Genomic DNA, 16,898 nt, shown 5'->3' with positions numbered 1-16,898 from the left:
CATGCTACCACCCACAACACCAGATTAGGGCTCGAGAAACAAGCCCTGTGGCGACACGGCACTCCGGAAAGAATTGAATCAGACACTCGGATTCATTTCAAAAATTCTCCTGTTAATACTTGAGCATTGAGCGGATTTATCGTATCTCCTATCACGCACCAGCCTCTGGTAAAATCAAATGGTATGTCGTGTTAAAAACTGTGTCAAAAGCAGCAGGAGGCGGAATATTTAAGCACTGGTAGAAGCATTTGGCAGAAGCCACCTGGTTGGTTAACACTCGAGGATCTATCAGTCGTGATGGGCCTACCCCATCCAGCTCCCCACATAACGTACAGGGAGGTAAGGTCCCTGTAGCACATGCAAAGAGCACGTTGGGAACAGTGGTCTGGGCCTTTCCAGCTTCTGGAAAGGGCAAACATCTCCGTGGAACTGTTTTTGCTCAGGGAGCTGGCTCCGTTTGGTTCGATGTGGGCCCGGGCAGCCTGCTCTGATGACTGGCAACCACGCCCGTGGCAGGGAAGTTGAAACTAGACGATCTCTGAGGTCCTTTTCAACCCAGGCCATTCTATGATTCTTTGTAGAGCACTGGGAGTTAGAGAGTTAATGCTCCACGTACCTGCTTCTGAGAAGAGAAGAACTACATACCCCAGGGGACTTTGTGTTTCCATTTACAGATCAGAAGTAAAGACGAAAACGGTTTTTACAAACACGAGATATCTCATTTTCCCCTTTCTGCTCGTCCCAGCAGCAAGCGTGCTCGCCTTCAGCATTAGAGTAAGGTCTTCAGCTTTTGAACACTCCCTCTCTCTCTCTCTCATTTTTACTAGATTTATTAACTTTGTTTCCAATTATATTGCATTATGCTGTGTTATCTTGCATTCTGATATATTTTCTAGTAAATTAGCTTTCCTCCTCAGATCATTGCCACTGCTTTGCTGTCAGGCCCGTCTTCCTACCCTTTTCCCTTTTCCCCTTCCCCCTTTTTCCTTTTCCCATTATCCCTTTTCTGGGGCGTGGGTCCGTGGGTCCTCCTGCTCCATCAGTCACGGAACCGGGCCGAAGCACACCGTAAACCCTTGCCACGCACTTAATGGACCTCTCTCCTGTGTGGATGCGCTGGTGGCGCTTCAATACAAAACTGTACTTGAAGCTCATCTCGCACTCGCGACACTTAAAGGGTCTCTCTCCTGTGTGGGTGCGCTGGTGGTAGGTGAGCTGGGATTTGCTTTTGAAGCTCTTTGAACACTCGGGACACTTAAAGGGCCTCTTTTCTGTGTGGATGCGATTGTGGTGCTGTAATTCATAACCAAATTTGAAGCCCTTCCCACACTCAGAGCACTTAAAGGGTCCCACTGCTGTGTGCATGCGCTGGTGGCGCTTCAGTACAAAACTGTACTTGAAGTGCTTCCCACACTCACAGCACTTAAAGGGTCTCTCTCCGGTGTGGATGCGCTGGTGGCAGGTGAGGTGGAAACTGTTTTTGAAGCTCTTTGGACACTCAGGACACTTGAAGGGTCTCTCTCCGGTGTGGATGCGCTGGTGGCGCTGCAGTATGGAACTGTATTTGAAGCCCTTCCCACACTCACAGTACTTAATGGGTTTCTCTCCTTTGTGTATGCGCTGGTGGCCGGTGAGGTGGGAATTGGTTTTGAAGCACTTTGGACAATCAGGGCACTTAAAGGGTCTCTCGTCCGTGTGGATGCGCTGGTGGCAGGTGAGGTGGGATTTCCATTTGAAGCTTTTTGTACAATCCGAACACTTGTACAATCTCTTCACTGAGCGTACACAGTGGTGGTTAAGAAGGACGGAACACCTTTTCAGGCTGTTCCCACACTCAGCGTTTGGGTTCTGCCTTTTCTCCTGACACACTTCCTCGCTCCTTGCACCTTCAGGCTGCTTTTGACCCGTGCTGGAGTCCTGGGGGCTCCTCGCAGTCTCTCCTGGAGGGTTCCCCCGTTGCTGCTTGAGGTGCTCTCCTTGTTCCAGATCCTCCTGGATATCCTTTCTGATTTCTCCCGCAGAGGCAACACCCCACTGCCCTTCAGTCACATCACACTTCTGCAGAACGTCCGGAGCAGCTGCGACCCCATGGCCTGCTGGATGACAGAGAAAATCCAGGAATGACACATCGGGCCTCAACCGCTTCTCGGACAAAGACAGCTCTCGTCAGCCCAACCTCCTCCTGTCCCCCGCCACCTCACCTGGGCTGAGGTCTCCTGCCGTGTCCTCCAGGCCACGCACATCTGGGATCCAGGGCTCTTCCCCTCCCTCGAGCAGGGAGATCATCGCAGGCTTGGGGGCTGGACATGGGGGTTGAATACAGAAACACTGGATGTGAGAGCATTTCCATCATTCTGGCACAGCTGCTTCTCCAGCAACTCCGCTCTGCGTCCCTCCCAACTTCTGTAACCACACCAAAGGCCCGCATGACACTGGAGCAACACATACTGGCTTGCTTCGAAGCCCAGCATGACCTCTACGTATCTGAAAGTTATGCAGGAACAATTTCTCTAACATTCACCTTAGGATTTCTTTTCTCAAATTGTATCTGAGCTGCTCAGTGCCCAAGGCTTCATAAAGGTTTACGGGAATTCCAAGGAAAAAGAAAAAGAAGGTAAATAAATAACCGGGGAGTTGTCGGGTTGCTGGAGCTGGTGCACAATGCAATGCAGCAACACAAAGACAGTTTACAGGAGCCGATCCAACCCCTCCGGGCTGACGCTTGCTTGCCAGCAGCGACTCTGGGTCTTTTCTCACAGTGCTGAGTACGCTAAGCCCTTCTGAAACTCATGCTTATCTGTCTTTCGTTTGTGTTGCAGTTGCGTTGTTCCGTAAGTAACTGCACCGCGATTATTCTACGCCCTGCTTGCAGAGGCTCATTCTGCACAGCCCAAGGAGCCCTAACGAGGAGGAAAGGCAGCAAAGCCCTCACCCAGCGAGGCCACGCATTCGTACGTCTCCAGCATCACGTCCCGGTACAGCACTCGCTGCGCAGGGTCCAGCAGCGCCCACTCCTCCCTGCTGAAATACACGGCCACATCTGCAAAGCTCACGGGCTCCTGCAAGCAAAGAGGCTCCTTGCTGGGAACCGCCAAGGCCCACGGAAGCAGCTGGCAGAGGGGAGAAACTCCAGTCCCGGCGGCTTCTCGGTCCCCAGCACACAAGTGCTGGCTGACGGCACCTCCCTCTCCCCATGCGTTCACATCCCTCACTTGCCTGCTTCCCCGTGCCCCTACCTGAGATGGATCCTGCGTGGCCATTTGTTGCTCGCCTGCAGACTGGGAGGGTCACAGATAAAAGGCAGAAGGTCCACTGGAGCCTGCCGGGACAAAAGAAATGGCAGCGGAGGTGGGAGGGAGCGCAGCAGTCCCTGCCCAAGACCAGCCCTCCCCAGCCCATTTCGGGGTAAAAGCCACCCGGGACACAGACAAGCAGCACCGCACCCATCTCCAATCTTGTAAACTCACTACTAAATCACTACAGTGTATCTTCGTTATACCAATGAACATATTCCCGCTTCTCCCCTAAGAGTACATATTGTAATTGTATCCATCCATTAGAAATTGGCAAAGTCTGCAGGATGGCATCTAGGGATACCAACTGATCAGAAGAGTCATGGGCTAAACTACAGTCCAAAACACGTACGCGAATGGACTCAAGACAATTGTTACAGCTGAGAAACGAGAGCTCGTTACAGACTGTAAAAGAATGAAAGGGGAAAAGGTGTACTGTGCGCAATGGCAAGATAGGACGTTACTCATAAAGCAAGGGAGAACAGAAGCAAACTGGAACGGGGAGCAGAAATTAAAGGAAAAGAAAATAACGATAAGGAATTGTAAACAAATTTCCCAAAGTGGAGAGATGTATCATGGAAAAATAACATTTGTCCTCGACAATCCCAGAGTCACAATTTACAACCAGCCCACTGATATTGTGTTCAGTGTAACTGTAGCACAACAGAAACGAGATAACAGTGCGGGGAAGAAAGGTATTTCAGACCCTCCACAGTCAGCGCCAGCGAGGAAAGGAAAACATACTCCCAGTTCCTTCAGCTCCCAGGGGGATGGTAAGGCCTGAAGGAAGAACAAACTGCCTGCAAAGCACTGGGACTGCCCGTCGAAGGAAAAGTAGTATCAGTAAGTGAACAATGACAGCCCGTATAAACACGCTAATTCCAGTGGGACTTTAAGGGTCGTTGGCAAATTCTTCTCAAGAAACAAAGGAGCACAAAGTTTAATCTAAACCTGACTGGCTGCTGGAAAGCTGAGCGTGCAACTCAGACAGCACAGAGTTAAGATCACCAATGGAAACAAAATGCTGTGCTCCAAATTGCCAATGCCGATTCCCCTCCCTCTGGCAAGACATGCATGTCAGGCACTCACTCTGCAGCCATCGTGCAGGGCTTTTAGCACTTGGAACAGGTGACTTGGGTGCTCATTCCTTTGGTTCGGTTGTTAATCCCAGCCCCCGCAGAAACAAGAAGGCTGCAATGCGTGCATTTTGCAGAGCACCTACACACGTTTGTCTCGCTCCAATTGATAGGACGGAGAGGAGGTTCTTTGATATTTCTATACCCGCCGTGAGACTAAGAAACAACAGCTCAAATGTTGGTCCAACCAGTTTATTACCGGTCTTGATCAGGGAGATGGGGAAGGGGAGGACGGGCACTATTACGGATTAGGGTGATGGGAAAGGGAAGGCGGGCGACAGAAAAGATAGGAAAGAGGCAAGAATTGCATAAAGCCCATAATACCCCATCTCTGCTGCAGCACGTGGGGTGGGATTTCTGAAGTGACCGTGCATTTGGAAAAGAATAACTGCTGTCTGTGACTCACAACTGTTTATGCCACACACACGCTCCAATATGACCAACAGATTCACTTCCTAAAGACATGAAATTGCACCAACTTAAGGGAAGATTCTAACTAAGGGAACTTCTTGTCGGATACAGAACGGTTGCGGATCTGCTGCTTCGCCAAAAGGAACATGCTCGGCCATCGGGTTGGGGATCATCTCCTTCTCCCGCACTGCTCTCCCACGAGGAACGGCCCGACGCCCTCCCCATCCCCAACTTTAGAGGTGGCAGCACCACCGCTATACCGCTCGGCACCAGGAGTAGTACCGGCAGTTTGGAAACAGCCCCTTCTGAGCCCATTCCCCACCAGGCCGCGTTCCGTCCCTCACTTCGACACTTGTCAGCCCTCCCCACGATAGCGCAGCCCCCGCACCTCCCTGTACAGCTGAGGAAAGGGCCACCCTGCTGGTCCTGAACTGGGAACCCTGGAGAAGAACCCTTCTGCACAGCGAGGGAAGGCCACGGGCCCGAGTCCCAGGCCGCTTCCCTGCTGCGCTCCAATTGCTGCCCACACAGCCTCAGCGCATTTAGGGTTTAGAGACTGGGTTCAAGATTAGTGTCAGTCTTAGGGCATATTAGGGTTACCGCTAGGGTTAGGGTTCTGATTAGTTACGGTTATGGTTACGTTCAGGATCACAGAATGTCAGGTACTGGAAGGGATCTCGAAAGACCATCTAGTCCAGACCCCCCGCCAGAGCAAGTAACACCTAGATTAGGACACTGAGGGGCACGTCCAGGCACGTTTTGAATGTCTCCAGACAAGGAGACCCCGCAACCTCTCTAGGCAGACTGTTCCAGTGTTCTGTTATCCTCACTGTGAAAAACTTCTTTCTCCTATTTATGTGGAACCTCCTAGGTTCCAGCTTGCACCCACCGCCCCGTGTCCTCTCAATGGGAGTCACTGAGACACTGGCGCCAGCCTCCTGACACTCACCCTTCGCATATTTATAAACGTTAATGGGGTCACCCCCCAGTCTCTTCCAAGCTAAAGAGACCCAACTCCCTCACACTTTCCTCATAAGGGAGATGCTCCCCTCCTTTCATCAGCTCGGTCACTGCGCTGGGCTCTCTCAAGCAGTTCCTTGTCCTTCTTGAACCGAGGAGCCCCAGAACCGGACACAGTATGAGACGTGATCTCACCAGGGCAGAGTAGAGGGGGAGAACCTCTCTTGACCTACTAAACACACCCCTTCTAAAAAACCCCAGGAGGCCACTGGCCTTCTTGCCCACAAGGGCGCAGTGCTGCTTTCTTGATCATCCTGCTGTCCACCAGACCACGACTCTCTGGCTTCTTTCCTTCAGCCAGCTCACAGTCCACCTAACTACCCAACCGTCCAGACCATGCCCCCTCAGGGGGAGACAGCGTCAAACGCTTTACTAAAATCAAGACAGACCTCATCCACTGCTTTACCATCATCTATCCACCTGCTTGCGTCTTCGTAAAAGAATACCAGGTCGGTTAAGCACGACTCCCCCTTGGCGAAGCCATGCCGACTGCCCCTAATGACCCTCTTATCCTCCATATGCCTAGAAACAGCACCAAGGATAAGTTGTTCCATCACCTTCCCAGGGATGGAGGTGAGGCTGACCAGCCTATGCTTCTCCGCGTCCTCCTCCTTGTCCTTTTTGGAGACCGGAGAGACATTTGCTTCCCTCCATCCTCAGGCACCTCTCCCATTCCCCGTGATTTACCAAAGATAACGGAGAGCGGCCGACCAAAGACTTCCGCCAGCTCCCTCAGCACCCACGGGTGGTGCATCCCATCAGGACCAAGGGATCAATGCACGTCCACGTTGCTTAAGTGGGCCTTAACCCAGTACTCATCAACCGAGGCAAACTCCCCTTTTACCGTCAAGTACCCTGTCCCATGGGATTTCACCTAGGAATTGTTCAAAAAGGGAAAAGTCGGCCCTGCTGAAGTCCAGGGTTCTGACTCTGCTTGGTATTCTGTTCCTGCCACACGAGATCCTGAACTCCGACATCTATTGGTCGCTGCAACCAAGCCTGCCCTCAACCTCCACCGCTTCAACCAGAACCTGCCTTGTCAGTGAGACTAAGAACCAGCAGCACTCCCCTCCTACGTGCCTCATCCACCATTTGCATCAGGAAGTTATCATCAGTGCACCGGAGGAACTTCCTGGACCGCGGAGGGCTGGCTGAGTAGGCCTTCCAGCAACTATCAGGGTAGTTAAAATCCCCCACGACAACCAGGACCTGTGACAGCAAGGCTGCTATCAGCTGCCTGTAGAAGGCCTCATCAACTTCCTCGGCCCGATCCTGTGGCCTGTAATAGATACCCACATCAGTATCACCCACGTCAACCTGCCCCTTAATTCGCACCCTCGAACTCTCAAATCGCTCCTCATCCACCCGGGACAGTACCCAATACATCCTTCTTGCTCTCTCACGTAGAGAGCAATCAGATCGTAATCGCCCGCCCGAACAAGGATTTCTAACTCCTCCTGCACGTTTCCCACGCTGCGTGCATTGGCATACAGACATTTCAGGGAGCAAGCCGAGCACGCTGACCCTCAAGACCACCCGCACGTCACCTCCGCTGACCCCCAGAGCCCTTTAACACGCCTCTCAGGCCCTCAAGACCACCCCTCACGACCCCCAGGACCCTTGAGGTTGCCCCAGGACTCCCAGACCCTCAAGACTACTCTGCGCAATCCCCCTCTGACCTCCAGGACCCTCAAGGAGCCCTCCCAGGAACCTCAAGACCACCCCCCTGGATCCTCCTCTGGCCCTCGGGGCCCTTCAGGACCCCCCAGACCCTCAAGATCACCACCTGGTTGCCCCCTCTGGCCCCCAGGATCGTTGAGGACCTCCCCAGGAACATCGAGGCTACCCTCCGGACCCTCTCCTGACCCAAGGACCATGAAAGTTTCCCAGCCACACCTTGCAGCGTGCACCCTCTGACCCCCAGGACCCTTGACACCCAGGACCCTTGGGCCCCCCATACCCTTAACACCCTTAAGATGTTCCGAGCTGTGCACCTCCGGGGGCAGCTCTTGTGCCACGGAAGCACAAACAAAGTTCTCCCATGCAGCAGAACGCAGCGCCCCGCAGCCTGTTGGAGCCTGACATGTGGGTGGGACAGATGCTAAAACCTCCTGACATTCAACACTCTTTTCCTTTAAAGGATTTCATGATGCGCTTCCCAGGGCCTGGCAAACTGTTGGACTGGGCTGCACGGGCAGGAAGAAGATGCCCAGTGGACGTGAAGCGGTGGCGCAGCCTTCACCAACTGGTCAGTCTGCCCGTCCAGCTGTCCGGGCCGGGATCTCCCACGGGCTCCGCTCGGGATGGGGACCTTCTCCTGGTGCCACAGCCGTGGATTCCCGCGGGCTGCTTGGCTCAGGACAGGTGCTGCACCCTGAGCCCTTTCTGTCCTTCCCCGGGAGAGGCAGCCCCAGCTTTTCTCAGCGCGTCGGGGCACCTTTCCCATTCTCCTCCCTCTTCAGCACAGGTTCGAGCTGCGAGGTGGAGGCTGACGCGCGTACCTGAACGGGGACAGGATCGGCTCATCCCTGGGCCACCTACACAAGCACTGGCAGACCCACTTCTTAGAGAATTCTGCTCTCCTCCTGGTGCACAGGTGAAGGACATCACTGGGAAGCTACCTAGCTGGGTATGGCCGACAGACCACAACCCCTTAATGCCCTTCCACACAGGGAGAGGTGATGCGGCCACGCGTGGATCAAGGGCTATCAAAAGGGAAACTCCTCACTCGAGTCCTCCCCTGTGGGACAGGAGCTGGGGGGGGGGGGACGGGACGGGACAGAACCGCCACCACAGACCCAACACAGCCACTGAGTTTATCATTCCTGTTATTTCTCTTCTTCTTTTCTTAGTAAACACAGACTGCCTCAGCACACGAGTTCTTTTCTCCTTCCTGATTCTCTCCCTGTCCCACCGGCAGGGGGCAGCGACTCGCAGCTTTCTGGTGCTGAGCTGCCACTAGGTGGATTACAAAACCCAACACTCGGCACGCGGGGCTCGAAGGCTGGAGGTAACACCAGATCTCACCACAGCACCTTCACGCAAAGCATTATGGGTGGAACAGCTCAATACCCGCCGGTCACAGCGTTCATCTCCTTCCTTACTTCTTTCTCTCCAAGGCTGTTTGTTCCTTCCTTCCTTTCAAAGCATTTCCTTCCGAACAGCCACGTTGCCTACCACTTCTGTGTGCCAGCCTGCGCTGCTTTCTGCTGTTACCGCTTTGTACACCGCACACGTGAACATCACAGCAACCACGGGCTTGTTCGCTGCCGGTGCTCAGCGGCACCGTCCTTCTCACCCCTCAGGAACCACACAGCAGAAGCACTTCACACTGTGAGCACTCTGCTCCAGATGACCTACAGCAGCTGTTCACGTTTCAAACGTATTCGAGACGTTCCAAGCACTGCGACCTCAGCGCTGCACCACCTCCACGTCTTCGGATAAGAAGCTCAACAGAAGCAGTGCCCCGAGCTCAGCACTGAGGCGGGATGTGGGAGAAGATGGGTGCTACCAATGGGTCCGACCCTCAGCCCCAAACAACCGCAACCGCAGCGTCAGGAAAACACCAACAGTGCGTTGTCAGAAAGGTCTCCCGTGCTCAACGCAGCCGTTGCGACGGGCGCTGCGCTTTCTCCAATCCCTGCGAGCAGCCCCGGAGCTGAAGGGCAGAACCGGCGGTGCGGGTACTAACCCCACAGGGATTCTCCCGGCAAAAGGCACAGGGAGCGAAGGAATCACAGAGTCACAGAATCGCAAGGGTGGAAAGGACCTACGCATCATCTAGTCCAACTCTCCTCCCACCACCATTACTGCCGCAAGCCACTAAACCGTATCTCGTAGCACCTCATCCAGACGCCTCCCAAACACTGCCACGGGGATGGCGACTCCCACCATCTGCCTGGCCAGCCATTCCAGTGCCTGACCACCCTCTGAGAGAAGAAGTTTTCCTTATACCTAATCTAAATCTCCTCCGGCGCAACTTGCGGCCGTTTCCTCGGGTCCTGTTTGTTGCCTGGGAGAAGAGGCCAAACCCCTCCTCATCGCGACCTCCCATCAGGAAGTTGTAGAGTGCAGTGAAGCCCCCCCTGAGCCTCCTCTTCTCCAGACTGAACAATCACAGCTCCCTCAGCCGCTCCTCAGAAGGCCTGCGCTCCAGGCCCCTCACCGGTTTTGTTGCCCTTCTCTGGACACGTTCCCGGGACTCAGTGGCTTTCTGGCAGCGAGGGGCCCAAAACAGAACACAGTACTCGAGGTGCGGCCCCATCAGTGCTGAGTACAGGGGGACGATCGCCTCCCTGCTCCTGCTGGCCACGCTCTTTCTCACGCACGCCACGATGCCATTGGCCCTCTCGGCCACCTCAGCACACTGTCGGCTCGCGTTCAGCCGAACATCAAGCACCACCCCCGGGTCCCTTTCCCCTTCACAGTCATCCAGTCACACTGCCCCGAGCCTACGGCGCCGCATGGCGTCACCGCGGCCAAAGTGCAGGACTCAGCACTCGGCCTCGTTGAACCTCACCCCATTCACCTCGGCCCAGCTTACCCGGATCCCTCTGAAGGGCCTCCCTACCCTCACGCAGGTCCACACCACCTCCCAGCTTGCTCTCAGCTGCAAACTTACTGAAAGTACACTCGATCCCCTCGCCTAGGTCATAAAGATATTAAGCAAGATGGGCCCAGTACCGACCCGCGGGAAGGCACAGCTGAGGAACACGGAAAACAAACAGCCTGCGCCACAGCCGGGCCACCGCGAGGGCGGCACGAACAGGCCGAGGCCACTGACATACCGAACGGCGACCGTCCCGCCGGGAACTGCGAGATGCGGGAGAGGATCGCAGCCGTCACCCGAGCGCCACTTCGTCCACGGGGACAGCGGGCAGCGACCGCGAGAAACGCGGCCCTAGGCGGCGCCGCCTCCGCTTGAAGAACCGCGTCTCTCCGCTCCGCTCTGCGCCGCGCCGCTCCGCGCCGACTGCACGGCGCCGCTCTGGGACGCCACACCGATCCGGCGCGCGGGGATGACATCACATCCGGCCTGCAGCGGAAGCAGAGCGCGGGCGGGGGGTGACGGCGAGAAAGTGGTGGCGCGTCCGTGGCCGGGGCTGCGGCGCAGAGCCGGGGAGCGGTGGGTGCCGGGCGGTGGGGCGCGGGACGGCCCGGGGCTGCAGCAGCGCCGCGTGCGGGGAGCTCAGAGCCCGGGGTGGGGTGCGGCCCGGCCGAGCTGCGCTGCGCCCCGTGCCGTCCAGTCCCACGGCGGGAGAGGGCGAAACGGTTCACAGCACTGCGGTAAGCGGCGGGGGGAGCGGCTGCGGTACAGCACGCTTTGCTTACTGCAGACTCCGCGTCTTTACGATGGACACCGGCTGGGCAGCGTGCGTACCGGTATTAAACGTTTGTGAATTCCGGAGGTGAGAAATCAGTGTTTTTTTTTGGAGACCGGCTCTGCTGTGAAGAAGTTTTAATTCGCGATGGCGGCCGTCCCGCAGACAGGAGCGCTCAGCAAAAACACATCGCAGCCTTATATCCGCTGTGCGCCGACGTCGAGAATTCCTCCCGTTTCCCCACTGAGTGCTCCAGGTGCACAATCTGCCCGACGCTTACTACTGTATCTGCATGCTCATCCCATCAACCTTTGATCTCTTCCTCGTTCTCACCTCGTAATTTGTTACCTCTTGCTTATCGTGTTTGTCCCATCCATTTCCCTTATCTTGACAGGTGAGCCTCCACCCCCCCCCCCCCCCCCCCCCCCCGGTATCTGCTTCTCTGTGTATTATCCAGGCGTGCCCTCGCTGGTGTGCGAGGCTGGGGGAAAGAAGCAGATTTGAACTCTCACACATTGAATTCCCAAATATAACAGCTTTGTATAACTTACAACACTACAAACGTTATGGACAGAAATGAGGTCAGAGAGCATCTGTTTGACATCTTGAAATAATTTATCAGGACGGTATCTGTGATAAAAGCAGATTTTATTTGCAGTGGCGGGCATCCCGCAAGCAGGAGCGCATGCAGAAAACAGCGTTACGTCTTTTATGCCCTGTTACCCAACGCTGATCTCTTCCTCCCCCGGTTCCTCGTTGGCCGAGTAGTTCAGGTTCACAGATCTTCCCAACGCTCAGCTAAGCCTATGGATACCTGTTAAACATCAGTGGTTGCCCTTTTTCAGCTAACATCATATCTAGCGGGATCCTATTTTCTCAGACCATCCACTTGTGACATCTAACTGTTCTATAATTCCCCTTATTGCTCCCTTTGTGTAGTTTATAAGTCACTGTTAATTATAATGGATGTAGTTAACTCAATCTACGTTCTCGTTGATCATCACCCACCAAAACGGTGACTCAAACTCTGCAACAGTTTGATTTCTCGCCTTAAATGCATCAGGGACTCCAAGAAGTGGAGAGGTAAAACCGTCAGCTTGCCCACATTCTGAACAGTTTACTGATACGAGTGTACTTTGCAGTGTTTTTTCACAAGAGATACGTAAGCATTTGCATCAAAAGCCGCACTTATCAAATTAATCCACATTACTGTCTTTGGATTTGCAGTTTTTTTAAAGGTCCAGCTGTCTTCGATTCCCATCGTGTTCGAGGAACCTTCTTGACTCTTAGATGATGCGTCCACCGTGCTTGTTCTTTAATTTTGACTGTTGTGTGGGACGCTAGCAGCACCTGGAGCAGACCTTCCCGCCTGGGTTGCAGGGGTGACTTTCAGTTTTACAACCTTGATTTAATTAGGTGGTTCATCTTTTCCATCTGTCCACTTATCTGCGGCCTGTGCAGTGTATGCAGTTGCCAATCTTATGTGGCCTGTGCAGTGTATGCAGTTGCCAATCTATTCCCAATAGCTTGCTGACCCACTGGACACTCTTTGCAATAAAGTGAATTTTCCAGTCAGAGGATATTATTGCAGGAACCGCAAACCTTGGAATACTCTTCTGCAACAATACCTTGGTTTCTTCTTTGGCTTTATTGGTCCTGCAGGGGAATCCTTCTGGCCACCCAGAAAAGGTATTGGTTAGAACTAGCATATAACAAAACCCTCCTTTTTCCTGTCAGTTCCACAAAAAAAAAAAAAAAAAAAAAAAAATCGATTTGCCATTGTTGTCCTGGAAGGTTCCCTTTCCTAATAGGCCCCACCTGTACCCTGTTCGTACAACTACTTTGTAGTGTCTGTTCCCCCAGTATGTTTTATTATGTTCCCTTAGAACCAATCTCTGTAAAATACTAAAGGGCACTACAACGTGTCCACCTGGGTAAGCACCCATCTGTCAGCTTGCTCTCTTCCCTTCTAAATCAATAATTAGATTCCTGTCCCCACTAAAATACTTCACATGTTCCGACTCCGGTTCAGATGTTTTGAGTTTACCGTCTGGAATTAAAGCCAGTTCAACAACTTCTTTTCCTTCAGCTGCCCGCTTTGCCACCATCCCTGCCACCTGATCCACCATCCTTTTTCCAGTTTCCCATTCGGTGTTACCTCTTACCGTATTTACCAGAAAATAAACCTCTTTACCCTGCTTCCCTCACTGCAATGTCACCAATTTAACCCTAGTAGTGGGTCTGCTGTGGTAAAACGTCCCTGGTTCTGTCATTCAGCTTTTGCGATCCCCTCAGCTTGGTCCACCTTCTTCCCCCAAGTCCCATTTCCCTGCTGTTTGCACATGGCTTCCGGTCCACCGGGGGCAGAACTCTCCCTGGGCCCTTCCAGGCCCTGCTCTAGTGCAGCTGCTACTGTTTCCCAGTTTCTTTCTTTCGTTACAATCTCTGTTTCTATATACTCTCCAAGCCCCCTCAATTAATTTATCCAGGTCCCTTACTTCTGCCTCCCTTTAATCTGTATATCGTCGGGAGAAAATGCAGACATTCTTGCTCCGATTAGCAAAAGCCCTTGGGAGGTGTAAACAAGTTTGGCAGACAGGGAGGGAGAAAACCAAAAGACTGTAACTATTTGTGCCAGGCAGAACCTCTCGACATGCTCACCAGACGTCTGGCTTGTACACCTGGCATGGGGGTGTGAGTAGATGCTATAAAGGGCAAGCTGACTGGTGGCAAGCCCCTCCGAACCTAAGACTGCTAGCAGAGGTGAGTGGCAAGGAACCATGGGATCATGTATTGTGAGAATACACGAGTGTTGAATGTCACGAGGTTTTAGCATCTGTCCCACCCACATCTCAGGCTCCAGCAGGCTGCAAGGCGCTGCGTTTAGCAGGATGGAAGCAGTTTGTTTGTGCTTCCATGGCACAAGAGCTGCTCCTGGAGGTGCACAGCTCAGGACATTCCCTGGTCAGCCTCCTCGTTACTCATGGGACTGGTCCGGACTGGCCTGTAAAACCACTGACACCCTTTTCTTTTCTTCTCTTTTCTTTTTTTCTCTTTTCTTTTTTCTGTTCCAGGCCGGTGGGCCTGCTGCCCCCCCGTCACAGACCCAGATAGATCTAGAGATAACTCCGTGACACCATCTGACAGAATCACATGGATGTTAGGAAAACTTCTGCTCCAATAAGCATGCTCAATCATCTCGATCCCCAAAAGAGACGGAGGAGAGTCTTCAGCTTATTTTATTAGAAGAAATGGAGAGTCCACTGAGGCATACCCCTTGATGTGCGGAATCAAACTCTGTAACCCACGTAAGGCTATGAAGCAGATATGTTTATTACGACGCCGGGTGCGAGGGGGGTATCTCCTAATTCACACACCAAGGAAAGTGGTGTCTACACATTTATAGGCATAGCATGTACATATGAGCACGCGTCCTAGAATGTGGGATTATCTCTGGGTTCATCTGGTGGTTGTTGGATGGAGGCTATCGTGAAACCTTTAGGAGAAATGTACGCCCTCTGTGTAACACGTGAGCTCTGAGCAGTGCGGAGCTGGTGCAGCCTCACAGACAGAGCTCAACAGTGAACAAGCAGCTCTCCAGGTCTACCTCTGCATGGTGGTTATGCATTGTTGTTTTTTTGTCTTGTTGTCCATCCAAAGTTGGAGGCACGGCATGCTGACGAGGCTTGTGGATCTGCTCCACAGGGAGCTGGGCACACTGGAGTGCATTGCAAATGTTCCTCTAGCAATACGCACAGCAGGAGGTGTAAGCAAAAGGTGCTTGAGAATCTTAAGCTAAGAGAATCTTTAGCTTGGTCCTGGAGCTACTGCATCATCAGTGTAAGTGAGGTGTGGTGAGAAGTGTTCTGTCACGTGCATTCTGGATGGCTCTGGGATGAAAAAAATTCTTTATGGTGAGGGTGACAGAACACTGGAACAGGCTGACCAGAGAGGTTGTGGGGTCTCCTTCTCTGGAGACGTTCAAAATCCACCTGGACACTTTCCTGTGTTACCTGATCTAGGTGTTCCTGCTCTGGCTGGGTGATTGGACTAGATAATCCTTCAAGGTCCCTCCCAGTCCCTGATATTCGGCGATTCTGTGTGCCTAGAAAAAGCCTCGGGGACAGAGAGGAGGAGTCAGGGTGTGTGAATCACGTGGGCCGTTCAAATGCTGAGAAACCGTAAGCCACCCATTCACGGGACTACACAGTGAGGAGGGTTGTTATTACTGTGAAGAGAGTGATAAGTGCGGGGCACCTGTTAACGGCCTGGTAACGGGGCGAGGGTGGTGCCTGCAGTTGCCAGCAGGCCTGGTCTTGTGCAAGCAGAGCAGAAGTCAAAAAACCCAACCCCCTGTCTGGCACACCAGCCTCGGAGACAGGCCCATCTGTTGGCCCATCGGAGACAGACAATCTGTTGGCCCATCATATTTAGTCCCTCATCACTCCCTATAACTGGATGGATAGAGGAGAACACAACTTGTGCTCTCGAGCCCTTTACCTGTCGCCCCAAGGCTCTGAAGTCCTTTTTCATAGTCTTTATGGAAGTTCTTCCTATATCATCACAGCCTATCTGAAACAACAATAGGGGATAGTAATCTGAGGGCCGAACTAGGGTAGGAAGTTTCTTCCTTAGGTCTTTAATCTGGGCTCCGAGGAGGCAACAGATCTCTCTGTTTAGAGGGTCTGGTCTACATATTGGCCCTTCTGCTCCCTTCAGCAGAGAGTCACCAATGACAATGACCTGCTGTTTTTTTCTTTGCTGACAAGATTTTAATGCTATGTGAGGTCTGTTTAGACTTTGGTAACACCACCAACTGGGAAGAACCATCATCACCATCACTGTCCAGTTGTCCCTGCAGGGCACTGTAGCTGTTCCACAGGGGCAGCTGGGAAAGCAGGGGAATCTCTGGGAGGGCTCACCTGCATCGCTGAACAGGGGCCTTTTGCCACTGCCCTGCACTCCCCGATTCTTCACAGTAGTTGCTAGGGGGAGGAGAGGACAGGGGGTTCACTGCAACAGGAACACTGTCTGCCTGCTGGTTCCCCTCTGTCAGCTGTTTGCAAGGTGGCAGGGGGTGACACGCTCCACGTGGAGCCTCAGCTGGCTGCCAAGATTTTGAGGCGATAGAGCTTGGCACCACCAATCAATCTCCCTCTCACATTCCCTTATGCTCCTCACCCTTTTCACCTCCTCCTTCATGTCAACCTCAAGGCTGAGGAAGTGATTTAGCCGGTCGCATCTCAGACAAGTGCTGTCTCCCAGCACAGAGGCCAGGCTCTGGCACTCACTGCAGCCAGAGACCTGCACACTAGCGTCGTGTTTTGGGACCTCAGTCGGAGTCTCCACATTTTTTCTTTGCAGCAGCCTTCCTTTCATGTGTGCATGGGACCTCGGTCTGGGTCTCCACATTTTTCCTGGCACAGCCTTCCGCCGGGGTGCAGCCACGGCAAACCAGCAGACTCACTTGCACTATTCGGGTAGCCTTAATGGGGTGTGACATTTCAGCCCTGCCCTGCTGCTGGTGGTGCCGGCACCACCCTCGCCCCGTTACCAGGCCGTTAAACAGGTGCCCCGCACTTATCACTCTCTATGTGATCACTCTATGTGATCACTTATCACATTATTGCTTGCGGCGCTGCTGCAGCCCCGGGCCGTCCCGCGCCCCACCGCCCGGCACCCACCGCTCCCCGGCTCTGCGCCGCAGCCCCGGCCAC

General features: G+C 53.5%; 4 protein-coding genes and 2 pseudogenes across 7 annotated transcripts in view; 3 read left to right on the top strand and 3 right to left on the bottom strand.

Annotated features, from left to right (window-relative positions):
- MHCY15 (major histocompatibility complex Y, class I heavy chain 15) overlaps positions 1-16,898 on the top strand; it is a 295,994-nt gene that overhangs the window by 33,141 nt on the left and 245,955 nt on the right.
- Positions 1-16,898, top strand: part of MHCY4 (major histocompatibility complex Y, class I heavy chain 4) — a 311,182-nt gene that overhangs the window by 81,297 nt on the left and 212,987 nt on the right. The gene's annotated exons all lie outside the window — the stretch shown is intronic.
- Positions 1-16,898, bottom strand: part of LOC124417249 (C-type lectin domain family 2 member I-like) — a 246,597-nt gene that overhangs the window by 28,434 nt on the left and 201,265 nt on the right. The window lies entirely within an intron of this gene.
- Positions 92-10,862, bottom strand: ZNFY3 (MHCY region zinc finger protein 3). Of its 4 annotated transcripts, none has more exons than NM_001393755.2 (5): positions 10,648-10,862; positions 3,237-3,319; positions 2,933-3,059; positions 2,202-2,300; positions 92-2,096 (listed from the first exon to the last, which is right to left on the bottom strand). In NM_001393755.2, exons 2-5 carry the CDS (start codon positions 3,258-3,260, stop codon positions 919-921), a joined length of 1,428 nt encoding a protein of 475 aa, NP_001380684.1. In that variant the 5' UTR covers positions 3,261-3,319; positions 10,648-10,862; the 3' UTR covers positions 92-918. The 4 variants fall into 4 exon arrangements, with proteins under 4 accessions (NP_001380684.1, XP_040504486.1, XP_040504487.1 ...); XM_040648552.2 differs by having other exon boundaries at positions 92-2,093; XM_040648553.2 differs by lacking the exon at positions 2,933-3,059.
- YLEC31P (c-type lectin like 31, MHCY region pseudogene) lies at positions 7,841-8,412 on the top strand (annotated as a pseudogene).
- On the bottom strand, positions 13,889-14,236 carry YLEC3P (c-type lectin like 3, MHCY region pseudogene; annotated as a pseudogene).

This window comes from Gallus gallus, chromosome 16, assembly GCF_016699485.2.
Source record: "Gallus gallus isolate bGalGal1 chromosome 16, bGalGal1.mat.broiler.GRCg7b, whole genome shotgun sequence".
NCBI lineage: Eukaryota > Metazoa > Chordata > Aves > Galliformes > Phasianidae > Gallus > Gallus gallus.
Note: the sequence above shows the minus strand (reverse complement) of the source record. Positions and strands in the feature narration are given on the sequence as shown.

What these genes read in the sequence shown, in the direction of transcription:
- ZNFY3 (NM_001393755.2), bottom strand. Translation starts at nt 3,260, where the DNA reads ATGGCCACGCAGGATCCATCTCAG. An exon ending in CGAATGCGTGGCCTCGCTGG is followed by an intron (nt 2,301 to 2,932) that starts GTGAGGGCTTTG and finishes CCCCATGTCCAG; the next exon opens with CCCCCAAGCCTGCGATGATC. An exon ending in GGCAGGAGACCTCAGCCCAG is followed by an intron (nt 2,097 to 2,201) that starts GTGAGGTGGCGG and finishes TCTGTCATCCAG; the next exon opens with CAGGCCATGGGGTCGCAGCT.